This window comes from Varroa jacobsoni, unplaced genomic scaffold (genome assembly GCF_002532875.2).
Source record: "Varroa jacobsoni isolate VJ856 unplaced genomic scaffold, vjacob_1.0 scaffold_452, whole genome shotgun sequence".
NCBI classification, from domain to species: Eukaryota; Metazoa; Arthropoda; class Arachnida; order Mesostigmata; family Varroidae; genus Varroa; species Varroa jacobsoni.
In genome coordinates, this window is record NW_019213354.1 from 34,789 (window position 1) to 59,691 (window position 24,903).

At 40.1% G+C, this 24,903-nt stretch overlaps 2 protein-coding genes across 6 annotated transcripts; both read right to left on the reverse strand.

Annotated features, from left to right (window-relative positions):
* Window positions 1-1,127: 1,127 nt before the first annotated feature.
* Window positions 1,128-5,297, reverse strand: Csas (CMP-sialic acid synthase). Of its 3 annotated transcripts, none has more exons than XM_022833414.2 (4): window positions 3,779-5,297; window positions 3,114-3,284; window positions 2,566-2,779; window positions 1,128-2,316 (listed from the first exon to the last, which is right to left on the reverse strand). In XM_022833414.2, exons 1-4 carry the CDS (start codon window positions 4,134-4,136, stop codon window positions 2,292-2,294), a joined length of 768 nt encoding a protein of 255 aa, XP_022689149.1. In that variant the 5' UTR covers window positions 4,137-5,297; the 3' UTR covers window positions 1,128-2,291. The 3 variants fall into 3 exon arrangements, with proteins under 3 accessions (XP_022689149.1, XP_022689150.1, XP_086824517.1); XM_022833415.2 differs by having other exon boundaries at window positions 2,533-2,779; XM_086968391.1 differs by having other exon boundaries at window positions 1,128-2,779.
* A 3,651-nt stretch (window positions 5,298-8,948) lies between these two features.
* Window positions 8,949-23,250, reverse strand: spoon (A-kinase anchor protein spoonbill). Of its 3 annotated transcripts, XM_022833416.2 has the most exons (7): window positions 21,747-23,250; window positions 19,483-19,709; window positions 15,320-15,946; window positions 14,724-14,866; window positions 13,641-14,511; window positions 12,911-13,148; window positions 8,949-12,606 (listed from the first exon to the last, which is right to left on the reverse strand). In XM_022833416.2, exons 3-7 carry the CDS (start codon window positions 15,705-15,707, stop codon window positions 11,832-11,834), a joined length of 2,415 nt encoding a protein of 804 aa, XP_022689151.1. In that variant the 5' UTR covers window positions 15,708-15,946; window positions 19,483-19,709; window positions 21,747-23,250; the 3' UTR covers window positions 8,949-11,831. The 3 variants fall into 3 exon arrangements, with proteins under 3 accessions (XP_022689151.1, XP_022689152.1, XP_086824518.1); XM_022833417.2 differs by lacking the exon at window positions 19,483-19,709; XM_086968392.1 differs by lacking the exons at window positions 19,483-19,709; window positions 21,747-23,250 and adding an exon at window positions 17,064-17,145.
* Between the last annotated feature and the right edge of the window lie 1,653 nt (window positions 23,251-24,903).

Here is a 24,903-nt window from a genome sequence, read left to right on the forward strand (position 1 = left end):
TAACTCAACTCTGTCAATTTTAATTCTCATACCGCTTCATAGGGTTCCAGTCTACTTTTACAGACATAATATTCTATCGCTAATCATCAAATTTCGCTTAATGGTTTTCCTTTTTTCTGATGTAGTGTTTTGCTACCGTTATTGACGCTTACTGCCCTGCTATTCCTTTCCAATCAGTCTTCGATTAAAAATCAGGTTGGTTTCTCTGTTAGCTTTGTCGGTATACTGGATATAATTATGGTACAAAGAAAATCGTTTATCCTTAATTAAGGGCTTAGTTAGCCTGAATCTCCTAACTTGTAACATATGAGGTTAAAGCTGTACTTCTTGCTCTAACCAGGAAAAAAGACTTACGACATTCCTAAATATTTTAATATAATGCGTATCGAATTATACTACAGTGTAATAAGGTAAAATAAATCTGGTGAATTAATTTGAAAAAAGTGGTAGGTTTCGATAAACAAAGCGAATGTTTTATTATGTAAAATAGTGTGTGTTTTTTTTACTGTGAAGGTGAAAGTAAGTTCTATTCTTTTTAGACAAACATCTAAGCCTATATCAGTGCAGTGCGTTTCAAACAACTACAACAATACAATAGACAGTATTCATCTAAACTTCAGAAGTGATTGTTCTTTGATGCAGAAAAGTCAACTGCAGCTTCTTATGTTCTTATGCACCTTAGCATAAAAAATATAGATCTATTCATATACTCTTATATTTCTCTCGATTTTATGAATCCATCGATGCCGCACATAACGTAATGCGTACAAGATGATGTCATCAACACCAAATACATACGTAATTAGTCACTTAAATCTAACGAGTTTCTTTTCCAAAAGTTTTTTACTCGTTAGCTATGCTGTCTGACCCATTCATGAAGTAAACGATATCTAAGTATGCATCTCTGAGTTTATTTATAGGGAGCTACATAGACGATAAGGAAGATGATATCTTCTACGCATTAAATATAATTCTATGCTACGTTCTGGTGCAGTATATCATATTGCAGCTTGTGTAGAACTGAAAGAAGTTGACTACCTTTTGCCTGCATCAGGAAAGAATAGTGTACCAATTTTGCAGCAGATACAGGTGATATTATAAAATAGGTAGATTAGGACGAATGGATATACCGTTTTCACGAACACAATAAATTAAATTTTTATTAAGCGTTTCAATGCTAATTGCAGTTATTTACATCCTGTCTAACAGTACAAAATATGAAGCAACTACCTCCGGCTTCATACTTTGGCGGGTGCAGTGAAGTAGTAACGTCGTCGCCTTCAAATATGGCACATGAGCTTGAGTGGGTAGGTAACTAGGGAGTTATTCAAGGTGGGTCGTTTTTGACGCAGGTAAACGAATTATTCAAATTAATTAAACGAAGGACAAACGCAAAAAGAAATCCTGCAGAAAGTAATTTGTTAGCTCTCCAGTTGAATTAAATGGTCTGGCATCCTTTTTGCACCGTACCTTTTTTCAATGTTCCTGTATAACAGTATAATAATAGTTACCTGATGGCCGTGTCATGACTACTATTTATTCACACCAACCTATACAAGGTTCAGAGGATCTTATTGTTTAAAGTACGCAGTGGTACCGCTTAACTATAACAGATGTGACTGAGTGATGAGCGACGAAAGGCAATGCATGACAGTTTCATAATAATAATACGCTTTTGATGTACAAGAATGCTATAATATATATAGGAGGTTCTGCGTATTTTTCCTGTACGTCTTTTTACACTTTGCGGCCTAATTCATGATCCCAGTGATTCAAGCATGATGGGATTCCTTTTTATTACTCTAACAGAACCGATATTCATTTACCTTAAACAGTTTTTTCATTCAGATTAGGTGTTAAGATTTCACCTTTAGGAAGATGCTTTGCTATCATACGAATTTTACATATGCTTTTTTTATTATTCGTACTTCAATTATATGCTATTATTTTTTTCTGTTGGGAAAGGTCATTTGCAGAACACTCTTTTTGGTTTTTTAAGTTAGTTAATGACCAGGTATACTTAATATTACTACAGACCAAAGTTGAGCAACTTGGAGTCCTTAATAACGGCACTCGTACAATTCTATACGTAATAATACATTTCTCTTTACAGACTAATAGGTATGATCATTACCACATGTATTCCGAGTAGGTTTCTCAGCTGATTCTATGGTGGGAAACACTTCCTTACAGCATATTGTTAACTAAACATATATATTAAGATAATTAATTGGCGACTGGCAATGGTTTCCGCAGTTAGCTTGGAGTGAGCAATTTCAATTTATAACTATTTATCGCGACGTGCAGTGACGATAACTATAATAGAAAAAAATAAAATTGGTATTATACCTGCAGATCCCGAGCTAGAGCATCAGTTTATGTAAATTTGGTCTCGATTATTATACACGTATTTGATGAAAGTAGTCAAACTTCTTATGCTGTATAAGGTAGAAAGTTCAAGTACACAGGTCCCCCTGCCGGCTGATATATTTTCCAATCTTACCAGTGATATTTCATAGCACAATATCTCACCTGATACTAATATTTTTTAATAGTCAAGCTTACTGGAATTCCGTTGGCGCATCAAGCACAAGTTCGACATCTGTTGAAGCCTGTGGCCCGCGATAGCCGTGCTTTGCTAAACGAAGTTCAGCAAGCGTTACGTCCTCATCACTGTCAACCTCTCCGCAAAGATGGCTGGGCATCTCTACGTATCCGCACCGTCCCCCTTGAAGAAGCCCCTCACAGGCCAATCGACTCCGAGTTACGTAGAAATGACCTGGGTAACAAGTAGTAATAATAATGTTCCATGTTGTTACATTGCAAAATTTTCTGTTTACGGGGAGGGGCGGGTTTTGCAAAGAGAAACAAATGCTGTATAAAACGTGTAAGTCTGTTTGCAGCAAGGACGGATTAACGGCTTGTAAGCACATAAAGAGAAATCAAATTTGGAAGTAAAAAAATAGGTTTACAATTTGGTACGAAGCAGCATTAAGCAAAGTTGCATTACTAAAAAATAACATGTCGCTCCAGGCAGCTTTTGGAGGCAAGCCGCGATATCAAGACCGACTGGTTGCAATTGTATTCCTTCTCATTTTTTGGCAAATACCAACCGGATTCCACGATCTCCCCAGACCAATGTTGTCTACACAGTCGGAGAGCAGGATCGAAGTTTAATGGGCGGCTGGTTCCATCGGCAGGCGCCAATTCAGTCCAACGCCACTTGAAGTCCCTCGTAACCGAAAATACGGAATCATATGACCCGTTCAGTACCAGTTCAATAGCTATTGAATTAAAAGTCGTTCAGGGTTTGTATCATTCAATTAGTAAGTGTTCGAGAAATATTATTCTTTTATCTATAGAGTTATGATTTTGTACAGAATTTAGGGAATATCTGTAGAACAGAGCAAGTTGGAGATAAGTGCTGCACTTAATAACAGCGAAATCGTTGACGAAAGTTTTTATTGTTACTCACATTTTCTCATCTGCTAGGAGTCACATGTGTAGTATCATATATAAGTTTAACGTGTCGTTACCAACATTAACTTTACGTATATGCTGAAATCCATTTACATTATATTATAACGAAATGTTTCAAAACTTAACAGCAAAGAAAAAGTAAAACTCTCTACTGTTTAATCTAAGAGTTTATTTTCATTGATAAAGCTCGGCTATCCACATTTGATATAACTTTATTCTGCACATTATGCATTACCGAAAAAAAAGATTCAACTCGCATTAAATTAATTCTGCTTAATCACTGGGATTTCTCTTACACCTTCGTCAAGGTAGCAGGGATGGAGACAGGGTGACGTGCACTGAACGAGGGCGACTACGTCGAAGCTAGTGTTTTTTTCTCGTAGGAACTCATCAACGGCTGACACGCTGCTGGCGTCGTCAGTAGCACAGCAAACTCCACGTGTGAATACATTTGCCCCCTCTGCACGAGCGATTTCCGCGGTTTGGTCATCATCAGTTGATACCCAAATTTCATCGATAAGTTTGCAGTGCTGCATTGGTCGAAGAACCCAACTAAGCATTGGACGACCGGCCAGAATCCGCCGATTTTTGTGGAGGATACCCTTGGAGCCACCTCGCGCCAGTACTAAACCGACTACGCGTTTAGTGTCAGCCATAGCCGGTTAGACAGCGATAATAGGTACTGGTGTGGTCACCCTTGCTTCTAAATCTCAACCGTATCAAACGCCCGGCCGAGTCGCCGGCGCAATGCTACAAGCCTTGGATAGAGTGCATTGAGCCTATCCAACGCAGGCTTCCACAGACGCATGCACAGCACGAACGGTCTAGGCGTCTACTATCGGCCTATCAAGTGGAAGCAGACCCTTCGAACTACTGGCGATTCGTGCTCTTCCACGTCAACGTAACAATGGTTGCTATACTATTCCCTACAACGGATCCGCTGAGAAAACGCACTTCATCATACTTGCGATTCGTATCGATACCACTATGAACAGCTTTCTGTCGTTCTAATACGACTTTTTTTCGCAAGCCTTGTTTAACGGATTCCACTCCGAGATAGGTTTCATCTTACGCTTTTTCCCCTATATATGAAGCCACCGCTCACTGTCCGTGTCTGTGATATAGATATTCACCATCAGGAGCAAATTCGCCGCAAAAAGCACATGTAACGGATAAACAGTTCGTTCCTAATGATTCAAATCTGTTCAATTCGAGTGAAGCTGAAGAAGTTGAAAACATGCTGTTCACACTCTATCAGTCAGCAGATGGCGGCAGCCGCTAGAGTATACAACGATTTTCGGCTTTCATCGACTCACAGAAGCACGCGAAGACCTATGCAGGTGGCTTTACCAGATTTAGATATAGGGAGCAGGGTCAGAGCAAACGAGAGCTAAACAATCCAGCCGTGTTACCCTCAAAGGGAGATCATACAAAGTGGTCGTTAGAGGGCGCTACAGCTTCCAAGATTCCTTTTCCCTTCCCCTAGTTTGTTGAAGTGCAATGGCCCCTCGCTACCTATACATGTTTACCTGTCTCGTTCTCATCCAGTCCTTACCGTACTGCCAGGCAGCTAAACTAATACAGCGCAAAAACTTGCCGTTCGTCGCAACTGTTCTTGCTCAGGGGTTCGAACGCCTTTCGATTCGGTATATGAAGCTGGAATCAGTTCCACTTATTTTCCACGTTGAAACCTATTCATTCACACTTAGAGAAAAACTAGAGAAGACAAGAAACTAAAAAGTTATGAATCAATAGCATACTAGAAAGAACTTATATGAATAAAGCAATCTGCTGAAGAAAACCGATTGTTAAACATTATCCTTGTTCCAAACAGAACGACAGCTCTGTCCGTTATTGAAACAAGTTATTTGCATCCAAAGCAAATATACGCACGGTTAAGGTTGTAGGGAGATACCATTTAGATGAATTGCAGGTTGCAGGTGCTAAACATCAAAATGTTAGCCAGTCATTTTCAACAGTTTATCATCATTCCCAAAAAACGTGTCAATTTATGATGCTACAGCTACTTTTGAAACTTAGCTGCCATGAACTCAAAAACATTCACATTAAAACTAGAATAATTCAAGATTCGCACTCTTTGTACAGTAATGGCCAAACACACCTAATAACTCAGATAATAGTACATGTCAATTTATTTTTCCACAAAATTAACGGTTGTGTAAACTTGCCGTTTCTTCTGCCGTAATCTTCCTGAAATGAAACAAGGCGGCTGGACGCGTCGTGCTTTCATTTCAGATTGAACGGAAGTCCACTTTATAGATCAACCGCGCATGCCGCGGTACGGAGAGTCCAAAAAGCTATAATCTTTGCTTGCCTAGTGCGACCAATCATAACATCGATATCCAGATTGGCCAGCAGCATTCATCACATTTTTAATGATTTAATCCCCAAAAGATACAAACGTTGTCTCCTCTTAGTTAGATTTTCTATTAATGATAATAGTAATAATGATAATTCGAGGAAATCTGCAACCTAAATTTGCATTTTTCCTCTTCCTTCTACTTCTGTCGCTACCTAGCGACACTTATATGCAGACAGTCGCAGATATTAATGCAACAAATCGGTCGAACGAAATACGAACATATGGATAAAGGATCACATATAGAGAAAACACAGAATCGTGCAAAAAAATTGCACATATGTTCTTTTTGAAGGCGCGTACATGACAACCTTTTTTATCTTAATCGATATCTATTATCCGTACTATACGGGAATTATGTGTATCTCGGTTGTTCCCGATTGCTAGCTACCATACAATGCAATTATACCTATAGGTTTTTGTGTGCATGTGTATAGGCAGCAAGATGAAAATCGGTTTCGCATCGCGTCACAAAACTCGCAACCTCATTTCTAGCATCCGGATCGGCGATGATCACGATTTACAGCTTGCTTAGGCAGATTTAACGAGTTCTCAGATCGTTTTCTGACACGCACACACACGGATATTCTACATATATGGAATAGATGGAATGGATGCCGTAAAACTTTGCTATTGTCAATTGTTTACAAATGGACGTCATGTCTTTCACGCTGACCTATCCAGTGCATCGCGAGCACTTGTCCGAGTTAACTTAATGTCATGTAATAACCTATATTCTTACTTCGCTATGTTGTAGGATCTATTCCACTGCTCCCACAATTCATCCCTTCATTATGCTGCCAAATTGTCGATGTAAATGCTTGAATATTACATACTCAATCAATAAAACGGAAGTATTAATAGAGCATTGAATAGTACTATAATTGTTATAAAGTAACGGTTCAAGAAGTTGTGTTGTTTAACGTCAACTGTGTCAATAATAATCATGTCGGAATATGAGAAAGTCTACACATGAAACTTCACGACGTTGACTCTTGCATGTTGTTACCAGACATGTGTGGACCTAATGAATGTGTAAAACTTTGTTGAATCACCATAGATCAATATTACAGTATTGAATAAAGCGTATGTGCTGTTATGTCATATTAGTATATTTAGCTGATGTGTTTACACCGTTTATTGCAGTTTAGTTACTAATATGACTGGCACCAACGTTCACTTGAGTATTTCAGAAGCTTTATAAGCTGCTGCTACGTGATTTAACATATTTTACACCGCACCGCTTTAGTTAAACATGGCCCCTAACGGGTGGCTCCTTTCAACACGTAATGTACTTCGTCTATACTCTATTTCGAAGCCGGGCCATCTTATTATGGATTTGCAATTTTGATTGGCAAAAACATAACCATTGCTTTATGACGGGTACGCTGCTATACAAGTCTTGCGAGTTTCGTTGTGACCTGTGCCGCTTCACTATGATATCCAAAGAATATGTATTGTTACATAGACCACGATTCATTTTTAGAATCGGGAATTTTATATGCTTGTAGAGATACAAACACAGGCTCAACAGAAATTAAGAGCAGAAAATATGATATGCTTGCTCTTCTTTTCGCGAAGTTCAACTGCACTTCACCGAATTACGTTAAAATCGAAAGTCATATACAATCATGTACGCTAACAATTTTAGATGATACAAGTTGAGGCAGATGTGACTGAAGAGCGAACTGTGTGTGATGTAGAGTCGAAATCAAGCGATCATGGAAATCATGAAAAATCGTTCGTCCCTAATCCATAAACTCTTGCACAACCTTTACCATAACTCGGGGTATTTCAACAGTTATTTACTAACTTGGTTGGCTTTACTAACTTGTTTACGGTTACACAAAGCTCGTAAGGGTTATTTGTAATCGTCTATTCTTTGGTATATCTTTAGGGTTTCCTATTGAGTAGCATCTTGCTTTTTCTTTTTTTGTTAACTTATTTCACATATTTGTCCTCCGTTTTCATGCACTAGGCTAGCCTGTGATGAACATTCAATGAAACAATACCTCGGCTTGATATCAAGTGATTTTTTTGTGAGAGTTTCAATAACAAATGTTTGCAACACTCGTTGGGAGAAACAACACAGCCGCCCAAAGTACTGAGATAGCAAACCATTACGCATCGTCATCATGTTCCATACATTTATTTTCATCATTTTTCATATCTGTCTTGGATTGTCAGTAGAATTATTCATCGCTTTCGTTCGGCATTCATTTTTTGTTCTTATTTAAGCTATCGCTATTGGCGCAGTCTTCATATGACTTTCCAATAATTATAATATATATAATAATAGTAATAATAGTTATTACTAAGTGTTATATAAAACTCTTATTTTATGTGAGCAAACAGTTAAAAATAGACGCAAAAAAGGCTAACGATAATGTATTAGGCCTCTTACATCGTTGGGTTTATGAGGTGCTTCTGTTTGTATATGAGCAATGACGAGCAATTAAAAACGAAGCTGTACTGTTTCCTACAATAGAAGCATGGTTGGTATGCAGAAAGAAGTATGAGGATATAATGTACCAGCAAGCTCAAGCCGCATATATTGCTGCATTTCTCTGCACATCTGTTTGAACACAAGACTTGGGGATCATTCGATTTCTCTGGAAACGCGGCTTTGTTTGGTAACCGCGATTGCCCTACCTGCGAAGTTTTGCTTTCTTTTATAACGACAAAGGAAAGGTCTAATCCACAAAACTTGTTTTGACTTTACCGGGTTCTTATTAATGGGAGCCCTTTCCACTGAATAACCTTCATCGGCTGAAGACATTTGATATCTTCCAAGATACGCATCACTCATTTATCCTAGGTCGAGCATGTGTTATAGTTAGCAATAATACATAAAGCACTTATTGTTATATAAACAGATTACCAAAGAAATTAAACTATTTGTTCAATTCGAGCAAGGTACACGATTGTGTAGAAGATATATTAGTTATTATTTTTCACAGTTAAAGGTTTGTCTGCGCATTTCGCTACTCCCTTACATCTACATCGCTTACATCTAGGTAACACCGAATAAAAGAAAAGATTTATTTTGCACATGCTAGCTTTTCAGACATAAAAAAAAACTTTGCAATGTCGTTTCACAGCTGAAAAATCAGAAGTAATTTATTAAAATTCTTTACTATTTAACCTACTACTAGCGGTTATTTCAAATCAACGTGCTTGAGATAAATATTAAAAGAAAGGACAGATTTTCCTCCATGCGCCTGTGTCCTTATTTTCTAAATGAAGGCACCACTTCTCGCACGATCACATATCTCCCGAAGACGGTCTGCAAAGAGATCTACGAACTCACTGTTCTTATCGATAAAATGTATATGCGTGCTTTTTGGTTCCATTAGAAAAAAGCTTCATCCACTGAGCTCTTTCATCCCCTTAAAGATTGTTAATTCACTTGGAGTTGTGATTCAGTATGTATTGGTTGTTCAGTTGTTGTCCGCCAGGTCCGCCAGTCATTTCTCATGTTTGCCAATTTTTGTTTCAGCTTTTCTTAAGTATGCTGTGCTTTGCTCCATTTTTTTACTTCTAGTTACGACTCATTTCGATTCTTCATGAGAAACTTGCGAAAAGCCCGAAAACAATACGAGCATGCAAAAATCGTGCGTTCCTACTAGTAGCAGATTCCGGAATTGAACTACGAAATTTTACGAAAAAGATTTTCGCTACGATCTCTATGACAAGCGACCTCGACACATTTTTTTTCTTATTTCCTACTATTCATATACTTAATACTATCATTATTATTATGTATAATTATTGTTATTATAGTAACAACAGCATGTGTGTAGCCATACTACAGATGTTTTGTATCTCTTTAACAATATTTGCACTGCTCATTTGCAGTGACGAATATTTTTTCTTAATTATGACCTTTATTGTATTTTTAATCGGTTGCCTTTTCGTGTTTGGTATTTTCTACTATTTTTGTTTCGTTTTCTACATAATATATACTGTATTTTTATTGTCTCTCTTCATATAACTGTTACAAAAAGAAGCACTACAATGTCGCTGCTAAAAGCCTGTCTCAATGTCAGGGATAAACAAATGATTCGAGAACTCGCCCTTTGCTACTCTTTTAACATCTATGGTAAGTATCATCATAGGCAAGGAATATAAGGCCAGCAAGGTAGCAACTCGTGGCGAGGCACACAGGCGTCATCACATGACAGTATTTGCCTCCTGCACACATCACAGCGAACGTAACATAACATACACACACTCTGACACAGAATACAGGCAATTTTTTTTCATTTTCATTTGTGCTCTCATCTGTTGTCATTCATTCTACCTTAATTTGCGTGTCTCTTTGCTTACCACACACTATGACTATTTTTTTCGTATATTTTACATTTACATGATGGTGGCGCTCCATAGTCAACCAGGCCTCTACTGGGGTGTGCACCTTTCTATTGGCAGGTGCTTTGCTCAATTCGTTTTCTTTGTCGTACAGTAACAGTACTATCTGAACTTGTAATAGTTATATATGTAGCTCAACAATTTAGGGTAATTCGATTATAGACTTCGTGAGCTCTTCAGCATTTCATAAGCCCCTTATTTAACAGCGAAGAAGATAGCTCATCGGAAGCTAACGTTTTCTGCAACAATTACATATCTAGATTTTACTTAAACGATTACACAGAGATTGCAAGGTAGTATCAAGTGTGATCATATTCGATAAATAGTTGCTCGTTACATCGCTAATATATGTATATAATATATATATAATTGTTTTTATATCTCTCGTTTTGCATATTTATTTTCACGTATGGCTGTTTGCGGCTTCAATTATAAGGAATACAAAATAGGACTCAAAATTTCTGCTGCATGGTCTAATTTCAAATTTCGAAAGATCCAAAAGGAAGCGTCTGCATCTCTTGCATACAGACTACGTGCAGAGAGATGGCATTGCTAGTAACTAGTAACCAAAATTGAGAAGGCAAAATAGATAAAGGCTATTAAAAATTTTCTTTCTTATGATTTCAAATAGTATCAGCTAAATGGCGTGCAACTATAACCAAGCCCAATGACGATGGTCGCATTATTCCTGATCGACTACGCATTTTTACGCATTTCCCAAAGTCTCTATAAAAAAACGTATAACAATTTCGAATATAGTTTTCATTTAGTATTTTTCTTCCATGTATATCTGGTATAAGACACACAACGCAGCAAGAAATAATTATGGCTGTTTCATCTGACTGATTCATAACTCTCATATTTTTCTCCCCGTTGAGAAGCCATCTTGCGACTGATATCTAGCGACGATTTAGTATAGAAATTCCATATATCTTTCATTAACCCCAGTAGACTGCCGTGGTCGTATTATTGGCCATGGTTTATGGCATCAACATATTGTCATCATTCACTAGCATCATAATTATCTCACCACAGTAAGCCTCACTAATAGTAATAGTAGCAAAGTTCTATATGCAATAATAGTAATAACATCGTGTATGGAAGAAACAGATAACGGTAAACGAACGAAACATTAGCATGTTATCCATCATCTCACACATTCTCATCGTAACTGTACACATCCCTAACGGGGCTTTTGTATTTCCAAAGAAAATCGACAGGGTGAGCGCGAAAGTGATGTCAGCGGGAGTGTAATGTCTGGATTTGTTTTAGATTAAGCTTCTGGCTCTACTTAGACTAAGTACATAATATGGTAATTTCATTGAACTGGTTTTACTTACGATGTTTTTTCAGTTCAATTTAAACTTCTAATGTTTCTATTGTTAGTAGGTGCCTATACCGTACATATTAGGTGCACAATCTCCGCTTTCATCCGTTTTTTCTATGAGGCATCTGTAAGTTTTGAGAGCTGGCAGCAGCCTCTATGATTGTGTTGTGTTGATGGAACAATAAATTGATGCTACTGCCATTAAGGAAGCAGCCTCTAGTGCTGCATTCCTTCACTGGTCTTGTCTACACACGTCTAATCATCGCAGTGGTGCTACCACGAACCCGTATTTGTTGCATTCAGTTGGGGAAAATCAGCAGGTGAAAAAGTCGGTACGGGTGGTTCCGTGCCTGGCGGGGCAGGTTCGTTCGACAGTACCTGATCCCACGCTTTCACCCAGCGCGCGTGGCCTTCTTGAACGAGATGCTCTGCAAGAGTGACCACGCTTTGATCACGCATTTGCCCTATCAGCTCGCCGCAAGTCACGTTGGCTTCATAACTGATAACACGGGCGAAAAATCTACCGCCGGCGTGCTGCACGTTCATGACGAATTGATGTGTCGCTGCCATGGCGTCTGCAGTAAAGATAACCCCTGATTGAGGTTCTATATTCGCCAGAACCATCTCCACTGCCTGGAAAGGATATCCCAACACATCGCTTCGAATCTGCTTAAGCTCTCCTAATTGAGCAGGGCCGTACCCACCCGCATCAACGTACTTCACTGTAATGGGTTCTGTTGCGACGAGAAGCGCTCGGAAGGCAACACCGTTTTGAATCGAGACGCATACGGACCCCGGACAAGGGGGTTCCAGGCCCAACGGTGGCGCATTAATTCTTGATCCCGGTCCGTACAGCAAAGCCATCTGTGCATCAATTTCTTGAATAATGTCGGTATTCTTAGCGAGCTGTAGAAATACCCGGTTGGCAGCATCTATTGAACACACCCTGACTTCAACCATGTCTGGGTTGGGTGGAAGGGTCATCATTTGTAGCCTTGGGGTTTTCGGAGGCTCCAGCATAACCTGTGGAAATTGCTTAGCCGGGAATCTGAAACCAAAAAAGCTTTTTGTATCAGCTACGCTCCATCGGAAATTGGTTTCTACTGCACAGCTCAATGGTGACCCTTTCACTGTGATTATTACATTAAAGTACTCGCGAAAATAAAACCATAGCATTATAGTGACTCCGAGTTGATATAGTTGAATTCTTGCATACGCGATCTTTTTTGAAAATAACTGTAATAGTTCTTTCTACAAAAAATTTGCCAAGATAACGGGCTTAGCGATTTTACTGTGTTACCTGGCCAAAAGATGCACTAATGCTAACAAGTTCATTTCATTTTGTTACTAACCGTTTGCGAATCTCACCAAGAGCCTTGGTAACATCATCAGCTTGTCCAACAACGTACACCGTCTTTATGTGGTCGTGGAAAGAGTGTTGTCGAACTGTGACCGTGGCGCCCGTTTGAGTTTTGATCGACTTCACGATTTGTCCCTGACGACCTATCAGACGACCGCATAAGTCCGCTGCCAATTCGAATTCGTAAACGGTGGGTGGGACAATGACAGCAGTTGGGCAGTCGCTTCCCCCTGCAACCACGTCAAAACGTGTCATTATAATGATCTGATAAGATATTACCAGTTTTGTACTGTGTAAAGAAATAATTAAGTGCGGGGATCCTACGTAAGATGGAAATAGGTTTCCTTAGTAAATACATAAGATCTACGACGTAAACAGATACGTTTATATAAATACATCTATTGTTCTAAGTACTACCACTTCAAGTAAGACCAAGTCAAACAAAACCAAGTATCTTTCGCTCCGATGATAAGGGATCTGCTTTTCGACTTTTTTCGAAATGTGGGTTCTGCGATCAAACAGTGGAATAGAGCCAAAAAGATGCCTTGGAACCGAATTTTTTACAATAGCTAAATGACCTGCTAGGAATAAACTTTTTTTATTATGTGAACCTCCATATATTTCACTTTCACTGGGGTGCTTTTCCATTTGACAATTAATATTTCATGAGTTCTCGAGATTTCATGCAAACGAATTTATAATAGAATTCGAATAGAACCAACCTTTACCAGAGTCGGCGCTACCTTCGCTTTTGTCATCCGCCGCAACGTCTGACCCGCTACTATGCCGTTGGGCATCTGTCCTGTCGTGTCTGTCCTCGCTATCGTCAGTCCAATTTGATGCCGATCTTCGCATCTGAGTAGTGTTTGCCACCGACGGATTCTGTAAAGCGTTAACAACTTTCCGTTTGGTTGATGGAGTTGGCGCCTTACCACCATTGGGAAGTAACTCACAGTTATCTTTTCGCCTTTCGTCTTTGTTGGCCAATGTCTGTTCGCCGGGTTCGTAGTGAGCCTTTGGCTTCGATTGGTGCTCAGGGCTCCGGCTTTTGTTGTTGCTAGTGTAATTAGAGATGTTGTTGTTATTGTGTTTCTGATTATTGCTGCTTTTATTGTTACTGCTGTTGTTAGCAACGTAGTTGTTGCTATACCTGACTGGACTCCTTGCGTCTTTGGGTTTCATAATTGCTTCCTTGGCTGGCGTCGAGTTCCTCACAGGTGCTTCTTCAGAATTAGTGACGATTTCTCGACAGGTGTCCTTTGATTTTTTAAAAGATGACTTCGTCTCTTGTTTCACTGGAGAGTTCTGAGCTGATCTTGCGAGCGAACTCGACGATAGCAATTGACTTTGAACTTCAACAGAATTATTCATGATGTGAGTATCAGTTTCACTCTTGAGCGAACCCATGTCGCCGGATGGTATTTGTCGGCTGGAATTGTCGCCGCTATTTGTTGTTGAACCACTTTCGTGTCCAAAACCACTACTACCGGAAGGCTCAGTGTCGGCAAGTGACATCGTCGACACCTCAACGTGCAGCGACGAAGAGTTCACGGCCGATGAGCTGAGAGGAGAGTAGCACACAGCACTCAACGACTGCAAGCAAATGTATCATAACATGCCGGGAAAGATAAGAAAAAATACGTCGAGATCGAATGACAGAAATAATTTACATTTAGCTAGAGGATCACGTCTTCGTGTGCTAAAGCTAAATGCTAAGATAATGCCAGTATCATATGACACAATTGACACTTGGTATGAATATTGCACAATTTGCAACAGTTGATTCAATAATTTTTTAGGCTCACCTCCTCAATGAGATTGTGCGCTGGCGTGGACTGATTAAGGGCTTCGAACCGGTTAAGGCTAAGTCTGCCCTTGTCAAGTTGTGGGGTCCCCTTCGGACTCCCTATGCCTGAGTCGAGTCGGCCTGCATCGTCAGTGACCGCTTCTGGAAGTATAAAAAGACATTCCCACGTTCAGACATTATTAACGGTAGTTCCTTCATTGAATTTAAAATACATAACCGATAGCATCGTGACACCTTAAGTTTGAGAGACATTTTCTACACTTACAACCGCTTGTTACTGATAGGTAATTGTTACTAACTTCTACTTCTCATATTAAATGAATTTCTAAGGTCTAATAAGGTGACTCTTACGGTGTCAAACAAATCAAACACCTCAACGATACACATTATCGCAGACGACTATTCTAATTCTCATTCTTGCAAAACTATTGTAACTCTAACCATTGTAACCCTTAATATTAGCAGGCGGTCAGTAGCTATACCGTCGCCCCAGATAAGCCATGTTTACAACGAGGTAATCACACGAAGACACGATTCTTTAGAGAACATGCGATCCCTAGTCACCTGATTGATGGATACTTTAGCTTCCCTCACCTGCTTCACCTAGGTCTAATGAGCGCTCCGAGGTGCCTGCCGTCGCAGCATTGCTAAGGTTATCCTCTTCTTGTTCAGACGGCTTAATATCTGCTTCATTTTCAACTGCCTTTCCTTGAGGCGGCGGCAGCTGTGGGGACTCCTGTTGCTGCTGCGCAGACTGCTCAGGTTTCTCTGGTCCTGCCAGCGCCGGTGCTGGATCTCCTACAACCTCGTTGAATATCGAGCGGACACCATTACACAGGCTGGCCGCTGATCGCCTTCTTTTAATCGTCGTCTTCGTCTGTGGCGACCTCATGTATGCAGCAAATGTAATGGCTATGGCAAGAATACACACAGTGCCGGCCATCAGGGCAACGCCTTGACTCCCTCTAGGCCAGTTAGTCATGATGGGCTTTTTTGATGTGAACGAATTTTCGTCAGGAGACTATCTGTCCTCGTGGCACAATAGTGCAAGATGTTCCGCTGCTTGCGTAAATGTAAACAAGTTCGCTAATTAACACAACACGTCAAAAAGGATCAATATTCCTACATTTACAAATCCCGAAAGCCTGAGGTCTCCATGCCTCGAGCCTCAGAACTTTTCTCTTTAAAATGACCGTCTCCGCCTCGCGTATAATATTCAATCTGTAATTTACTCAAAAAGGAAACAGAGTATTTTTAGCAAATATTTCTTAAAATAAAATAACGTGCTCAGAATATGGAGTTTAAGCAACATGCGCTCCAAACATTCAAACTTATGTTTCAATACAATGGTACTATTTGAAGAAATCAATGGGTATATTTTATGGAGTCATCTGTTAGACTACGTGTTCCTTTTTGCTTTAGACGCCTCACTGCGTGTATCTAACTAGCCGCAACGGCGGCTGATGCCTCTGTTATGACTATTTTATTTAAAATTGAATCTATTAATCTATTAATTAATCTAATTAATTAATTGAATCTATTATTCTGAATGAATTAAATATAGTACTCCAATCCTAAACAAAATAGTACCTTCCTTTAGCTGTTACTATAATCCTGAGAAATCTTCGATTGTTATAGAAGCATCTACAAAAAGTCAACTTTCCATGGTTAAATAAAAATCGCACTCAAAAAAACAAATAGAAACCTTTCGGTATTTGCTCAACAAAAAGTTTCCTGGTGCCTAAAAGCACTTATGTCAAAAAGCAAAGCGTCCTGGGAAAAACGAGACCAATAACAGCCTTCTATAACTATTTCGATAATCCAATGCCGGTATCAAATGCACCCACAGCACGTATAACTTAGACATATATCGCGCTGTTCATGATATACGTGCCCAATTCAAGCTTGTTTTCTTTCGAGACTCAATAACAAATGCAGCGCCTACGTATTTTATTTCAGGTCTGAATGTAATGCCACGTCTATAGTAACGGCAGCATTTTGACTGGTAGTAATGGGCAGGCCCCTGTAATCAGAGTCATGAATAACTCTAATTACAAGGGTCTCCATAAAGCAGTACGGCCGTATCAGTAGAAAAATCGTAGCCATCTATTTAATTTTGTACTTATTCCTTATCACAGTGACTAAATTTTATTTTATAAGGACGAATACTTTTTTAGTTTCTTGACCACAGACCTTTTGAAGTCTAATATAAACCTCAATCAATATCCAATCCTAGTTCATTAGCATGCTTGCCAATATCGTTCTATGGACTTTGCTGTTATTATCTAATAATTGCACAACGTATCGAAAAGTAACGACGGCGTATTTAATAACTTACTGTTCCCTCATAATTCGAAATCTGAAATGAACTGATCCAAACATGCTCTACTTGTACCACATTCAACAGTTGACAAATCTCGCACAACAGCTGTAATAAAAATAAAGATGGAGAGACAACTTGTTTGAGCCTGCTACGACGGCAACTTCCATAATTTAAGTATTTATTTGTCTTGTGTGCCAATTCAATACTTTTTAATGCATACTATAACTATTTACCAGATCCTAGTGCTTTTTAATTGACCGTTCTGACATGATATCAAAACCGTCTATGGGAAAGGTAAATGCCAGTTGCAAAAATTGGTTCTGGAAGAGACTAAAACATTGAATCAGCGAAAAGTCAGCGATTGTATGTAGATATTAGTGGTGCCAGACGTCGTCGGAAAGCCACTGTACATCTCTGGATACCCTACGATTGGTACTGGACAGTTAAACGTTTCATGATACCACTTGGCAGGAGAGCATCTTTAGTTCGAGATTTACGAATTTGATACAGTTGAAGACGGACACATCACCAAACTTCGGCAAAAGATAGCGAAATTCAGACGGCAAATGTATTTAAAAAATGTATTTTATATAACGCAATATTTTAATATAATATAAGAATTTATAATATATATATATAATAAAAATTATATAACGTAAGTAGTACAAACCTACTTCCCGAATTATGACGATGATATGGTTGCTCACCTTATCTTTACCAAGGAGCTATAAATGGCCCTGTCAGTGCACGCAGCGGCACTTTAACTGGAGACCATTAATACCTCTACGTGTCACCCCCGATATGAATAGGCTCCGATCTGAATACCAACCTACAACTGACTGCGAAGATATTCTTCGATTCAGTCCATGGAATGGTGAGTCTACCTGAGCTTGTTCCAACGCTATTCCAACGCTTTTCCAAAGATTATAGCCGTTTCATTAGGGCCAAACACAAAGCTGTACATGAATGTAGCTAAATAAATACTATTGTACATATTGATATAGCTCATGCTATTGAGCTTATAGTATTATGATATTGAATCTATCTTATAGGACTAGGACTTCACTTACGTATTACTTATGTTAATTGCATTTTTCTTAAATTTGTTCTAATTAATTTAAAATTTGTTCATCAGCATTAAATCAACTAGTTTAATTTGGTGTCCAATCATGAAATTTATTACAAATTTAATATGTTTTTTTATAATTTTTTTTTTATAAAACCAACTCTTAACCGGTATGAGGATTCAAGTAGTATGTAGTCTATATAAATGGTATGATTTATGCAAGATCGATGACGATAACGAAATGCCGCAAATGCTAAAAATTAGAGTTTCTTAAGACCCACTTCAATTTTCAGACAAGCAAAATATGTGACTGTTTTTGAAGTTGCCGCTGTCCTTGTTTCCTAACACCTTTTGCTCAAAACTGCCTTTCAGTTTTGCTCTAAATGAATGCGGTCCCGCAAATAGTCAACCTTTAATCTCCTTTCCCTAAATTGAATAGCCTACTGAGACTGCGAATTGATCTGTTGTACAAATGAAGCACCAATTTACAATGCAATTATATTCCCAATAGTTACTATTGTTAGTGCACACATAAAGCGATATAACATTCTTTTTTCATCTACAAGTACTGCCTCAATGGATATCTAATGCAAGAGCTAAGCAACTATCACACCAATTCAAGATACCGCCGTCCTCTTGTTAAACCGACTATTGTGTACATATATCCTTTGACATTTGACGACACACTGTAAAGGTACTGCACCTGAGGCAGTTGAAACATCAGCAGAAATAAAAGCAAAATGTACGGCATAGCTATCGTCAAATGATTGGTAGATGCTCCGAATGACACAAAACAGTTCGAAATTCTCGCGAACGAAACGTATCAAGTAGATCACCCGCACACGGAAGTAAATATTGGATCATGCTGTTGTTTTTATTGCAAATCAGAACCAAATCTGTCCTTTAGAAAACGAAGAGAGAAAAGCACGGATACTGAGATTTATTAACGTACAAAATGCCCGTTGTAGTGCTTTCTTAGTATATTAAACTTCCTGCAAGTTTCAAAATTAGACCTTTCGTTGTTTGCGAACGTGTTAATGCTCTCCGATAGCAATAAAACGTCTATTCCCAACGAAAAACTTAATCGAGGATTCCCATTTACACTTTCACACTATTTGGCACACACTCATCATGATCAATACCGACGCACACGTTAGCTAACCGGAGCGAAGGGACGAATTGAGATTTTGTCTGAATACAACTCTCTGTTTACTAAGCTAAAACGAATTTCCCAGTTCATTGCTAGTGTTTCCTAGCATGATCATATCTGTCTCTTTTAGAATTATCAGTGTTTTGCCAGTCCGAAGTTGCTAAAGCTGCCTACTGCTAGTATGGTGATACGAATCTTGCGTGGCAAAAATCTCGTACCTCGCATTGACATAATTGCTCTCAACCAGCGGACAAAACAAGGGCACCTTTAGGAGCCGACCAACACGCTAGTTGGCTAACGAACTGGCTGGGAGAAAAAGCCAAAGAGGTTCGTTGTTTGGTTCCTTGTATGTCTGCTCATTTGCTTGTTTGTGTGTCGACTTCTTCTCGACTGGCTGCTGCTGACTCCGAATCGCTCTATGACCAAATGCAGGAAGCGCGAAAGCCTGTGGTAAGAACCATAAACATCAAACAGTTTAGATACAATACACTGCTGAGTGAGTCTAACAACTTGCTCTGTCTTTCTATACACAACACTGGCAATGTTGGGCGGCGCTTCGAAACTCTCCACGAACAACACGCGGTGCGATGACACGCTGAGCGCGTCGCATAGACCAGGCCGGCCGCGAATAACGAGCCCGCCACAAGCGGCGGACACTGCGAAGCGCCACACACATGAAACAAACTGTTGTTGTTGTTGTTGTTGCATCGATAACAGTGGCGCCAGTACGCCGACTAACTTCTCAACAATCCAACCACAAGTACACATGCACACTGTTGTCGTATACAAATATTTATATCGAGCGTAGTACGAGAGAACCGCGCAGCATACAGTTAGAAGCGAAACGCCAAAAATCGGCGGCCCCACCACAATCTCCAAAGTAGATCTTAAAAGATACTAAGAAAGACATTAACGCAAATCGAATAGTAGAAAAACGCTTTTACTCGCAGCGTGCGAGTGAGTGCATGTAGCCTTATTATAGCGCAGATCACCTGCAATAGCAGCTGGAAGGGCTACCGGGACGACTCCAGCCAGCATCCATCACCGTGGACAACTTCGGGAACAAAGCGCAATTCACAGAAGCAAGCCATTGAACGCACATGCTAGCCAGCAAAAATACAGCCAGTGAATGAAGAGGGTAACGGCGACAGTGCTGAAGGGGACAAGAAGACCCTTGTAGGTCTCTTACGTCTTGTTCGATTACATGTAGACGGACGAACACGCAAAAAATAGATGGCTCCGGCGTCATAAAAATAGACACCCGGGGTTTTGCATGTCTCACTTGATTGTTTTATTTTCTTTTTTTGACTTGCTTTGCCGCAAAAATCTGACTTGCAATCACGGTTACATTTTACCAACAATATTTATCGTCACTATCTATCATCGTTCCTTTCAGAAACTCGTTCCTGTTAGTCTGTTCTAGGTCGCTGGTGTTCGTCATCGCTTCGTGGCTACCCATCGTCATCACGATCAGCACCATCTTGGGCGTCGTTGTCGTCGTATTCAACAAAATCCTCGCGCCCAATTATCATTCTAGTCCACTGATGTTATCGAATGTCGTCCATATTACCACAATAGACACATCATCGGTAAACGCGTAAAAACATAAGCGCGATCCAAGAACAACGATTTCCTTTTCATGGAAGGCATACCAATAGAGGGGTATACATGCGCGCAGCACTTGCTTGGTTAACTTTCGTTAGCCGCGGCCAATAATGTTACGAATCGGCGGATGCTGCGTTTCAACACAACGGGGACTGTCCATCACCTTCTACAATGCGCAGAGCTCAAAAAGTCGAAAAGTGAAGCTCGAGCTGTTTCTTTACACTTTATAACCAATAAACCATGTGGTTCAAGTATGATCGCTAGTACATGCTTAACCGCTCAACTAATCGATTATTGTCTCCGTCGCTAGACGAAACACCGTGACCAGTGGACTGTTCGAAGCTTTTGTCACACCGTTGCTGCCAGAAGCAACAGCAGCGAGGCTCTCCCACAATCTGCCGTCGCCACAACACTGACCGAAGATAGAACGCTCAATGCTACCACCGAAATTAACGGTCGTCGGTAGTTGGTCACGAGAGGTTTACGCTGTTGTGTGTTTTTAGTGGCGATCCCTGATTCATATTCTTCCTTTGCATTATGAGTAAACTGTAGGCACACTAGGACTACGGATCTGAGGACCCTAATTAGAAGGCGGCAACCGGCGTCATGAACTACAGAACCACCTCCACACGGTTGCAGCTGCCACAACAGCAGCATCACAAAGTGCTCGACACCGAGCACCGGCGAGCGGTCTCTTCCAACCCGCATGTTACGAGCTTAGGAACCAGATGTAGCGCAACATTTTATCGTTAGAATTATACATTAAAGACGCAGGTTCTTAATTATTGTATGCGTCGTTCTCGACAACATAGCGTATATCCATAAACAATCTAGATATAAACACATAGATAGAGATGAAAGAACATTAGCAACTTACCGGAGAGTGTCGTGGAAACTGTGCAGTCAATACTATCTGTCGCGACTTTAACTAGTAACCACGACAGCAGGCGCTTGTTGAGACCGTTCTTCTTCCGATAGAAACAACTCGACACAAAAACGTGCACCACTGCAGGCTGGCCACGTTCGTTGCCGGCGGCATCTAAAAACCTCCTCGGATAAAGACTGCAACTCTCCGAAGCTACGGCACGACCAGGCAGTTCGTTTGGCGCACCACAAAACTAAGTAGGCAGCACGTAGAATGAAGACCAATTGTACTACATGAACATACGCTGAACTACCAATCAGCAATCGATCAACTGAAGTTCGTTCGGCTGGTGCAAAGTCACGCACGAACATACACAAAGCAACAATTAAAGCTCTCTTCAAGGAAACAGCCACTACGCAATGGTTACGTATGTCTGTTAATAGGTATCATGCTGCCGGTGGTGCTGAGGGTGGTAAGTACTGTTTTCGTTTTCGGTACAATTCCTGCGGTGTCTTAAGGTCCTGTTTTTTCTCGAAACACGATACTCTTTCTCCCTCCCTCCAAGCCCCGCCACAAGAACAGGATACTTGCTGATGAAGCAGATTACTATCGACGCTGGTTACTAATTACACCGATGGATGCACTAGCGATACGCTGAGGTTTGTTTGTTGTCCCTGGAAGCACTCTATTCACTTGAGGCTTCTTCAACGCACATCATCTACCGCCGACCACGAAAAGCTACTGATGAGTGTCTACTTCTCTGCGTGCCGGCGGCCATTTGGCTGTTCGCCTGCTACCACAACGCGCTTTCCTCCACGATCCTATAGCTGCACCGCAGCGTCCGCGGCGGCTGCTCTATATTCGGTCGTTCTTTGCCGGCTTCTGGTAGCGCCGCGATGACCGGTTCAGCTGCGGTTCGTTTGCCCATCGGCCCGTCGTAGCGGCTGAATACGCTTGCAACGATCGCACCTGGCTCCGCTAGGTGGCGCTGACGCATCGGCTATCAGCAGTTATGCTTACCGAACTAGATGACTGCAGCGCCTAAAAGGCCGCCGCGCCACAGTTTGAATTTGTTCACAGAGATAATCTTCTCTGGCAGACAAGCCCAGTAGTAGAAACACGAGTCGCAACAGAAAACGGTTAAAAAGGTTCAAGTGAAAGAGGAGCGATAAACAGCGGTTTCACGCTCAACTGTAGTCGATAGTGCGCCGTAGAGCTGAGTATGTCTGTGAACTGCCGATGCTGGTACCTTTGTGCAGTCAGCAACGACGGACCATAGAAAACGGCCTGTATTAGCTATGACTACTGCAGCTACAGACGTCTGCTAGCGCGGAGAAGCTTATGTGAATAACAGCGCGGCTGCTTCGTGCGGGTGAGTTCGCGCGTGTTCTTGAATGCGCGTGTGTGTACGTCAGTGGTTCTGAGAGAGCCACAATAATGAAAATAAACAATGGAAGAGCAGGTTTACGACAGACCGTTAACAGACGATATAATTCAAAAATTTCGGTGCAATCAACGGTCGAGTAAATAAACGGTTTTAGCAATAGAAAAGGATGTATTTTTTGTTGGCCGGACGTAGATGAATGCTAACGACTAGATGCCTTCTATTTATTATTCTATCTCATAAAATCGTGTTACCTCTAGAAAAAAATCGAGTGGACGCTCAATTGCTCATCAAATCACAATTACAAAACAGAGCCCATCGGGTAACTTCAGTACTAAAAGCCACAACGCGGCATATATATATGCGATTACTACTATTTAATCTATAAGATGGTATTACAAAATATGTACAAGAAACTCGTTTTAAGTGGCAGATGCGGTTCTAGAGCGGCAAACAATGTAAGCTGATGGTTCTCGTTTTATTAGGCCTTTGTATAAGACTCTTTTACTAAATTTTAGACCAAGATCGACATTTCCATCCACTAGAACCTAAGCAATTTAGCTATATACTATATTTTTGAGTCTACGTTCTTACAAGCCAAATACAGTACAAATCAAGGATCGGCAGTTATTAAAAATGTTTTTATTTTACATTTTCAAACCTGTGCGAAACATCTTACAGTGCATAAAAGCAAGACCCTGTTTGTTTAAAACCGAAATTCGGTTTCAAACAATCATAAGCGGAAATTTGCCCAATTGGCTTGAACTACGTGAAATATTTTGTCTTATCAATAAAACAGCTATAAGTTTTCAAAACCTGCTTGGCACCTAGCTACCGTTACGAGATCTGCAAAAAAAAGTACATGAAGCCTGTATATTTTACAGTACTTCAATCTAAAAAAAATTTTTCCCTAGTAAATCCTCGACCAAGGGTGCCTCACAGTTACTTCTTCCTCCTTTTGACTCCTCGAGGCTCTTAATCGAAAGCACATGTTCACTCACCACAGTTTTCACAGAAATATTAATGTGTACATTTGATGACATATCAGCGCGAACGACGCTGGTGGCCGCCTTTATGTTTGTAAGCAGGGGTGCAATGTTTGATTGGAACCCCTTATTTGGGCACGACGATGTAAGCTGTCCGATTTCTCTCTTCTTAAATCTAAAGCGATTATGGTAAGGTATTAGGATTCAGCAAATATTAAGTCCATTGCAAGGTCCATCAATTAATATATTTTCGCATGCTTTCGCAAATGCTGTGTATTTGGGTTGCTTCAATCAGCTCGTTGCTACTAGGCCATTCAATCCAATAATAACACGACCAGATCTCCAAATCTTGTGTCCTTCGGGCTTGTCGCTATCAGCTAAGAGCCAATTAGTCATTCCTGAAGATAGCCATCTATTGAACAAATATATAAGGTTAGTTTGAAATCCTTATAATTAGGCATCATGAATTTAACTTTAATTGAGCCGAATTAGTATGACCGTTATCTGTCTGTATACATTATTTATATTGACGAATTTTTTCCAGTAATCGTTTCCTTCTTCAATGCTGGAATTCAAAATCTTTGTTCGTAGTGAAAGGAATATCCAAGTTGCACTTAAATTATACGAGCGTGTAAAGCACCTACTCGTAACTTATCGCTATTATTTCGAAACATTATATTGAGTTTCCCCGTGATAATATTCAATATGCTTATTCACCTTAGGATAGTTTTGTTTTTGGCCTTCCTTAATAGCTCATGTATATACATTCTTACATTATTACTCTTATTAATATGATTTA

Excerpts from the sequence above, each read along its gene's own strand:
- spoon (XM_022833417.2), bottom strand. The coding sequence starts at position 15,707 with ATGACTAACTGGCCTAGAGGGAGTCAAGGCGTTGCCCTGATGGCCGGC. Across the intron at positions 14,867-15,319 it reads ATTAGACCTAGGTGAAGCAG|AAGCGGTCACTGACGATGCA; the intron begins GTGAGGGAAGCT and ends TTATACTTCCAG. Across the intron at positions 14,512-14,723 it reads CGCACAATCTCATTGAGGAG|TCGTTGAGTGCTGTGTGCTA; the intron begins GTGAGCCTAAAA and ends ATTTGCTTGCAG.
- Csas (XM_022833414.2), bottom strand. The coding sequence starts at position 4,136 with ATGGCTGACACTAAACGCGTAGTCGGTTTAGTACTGGCGCGAGGTGGC. Across the intron at positions 3,285-3,778 it reads TCCCTGCTACCTTGACGAAG|CTATTGAACTGGTACTGAAC; the intron begins GTGTAAGAGAAA and ends TTAATTCAATAG. Across the intron at positions 2,317-2,565 it reads GATGCGCCAACGGAATTCCA|TTATCGTCACTGCACGTCGC; the intron begins GTAAGCTTGACT and ends TTTCTATTATAG.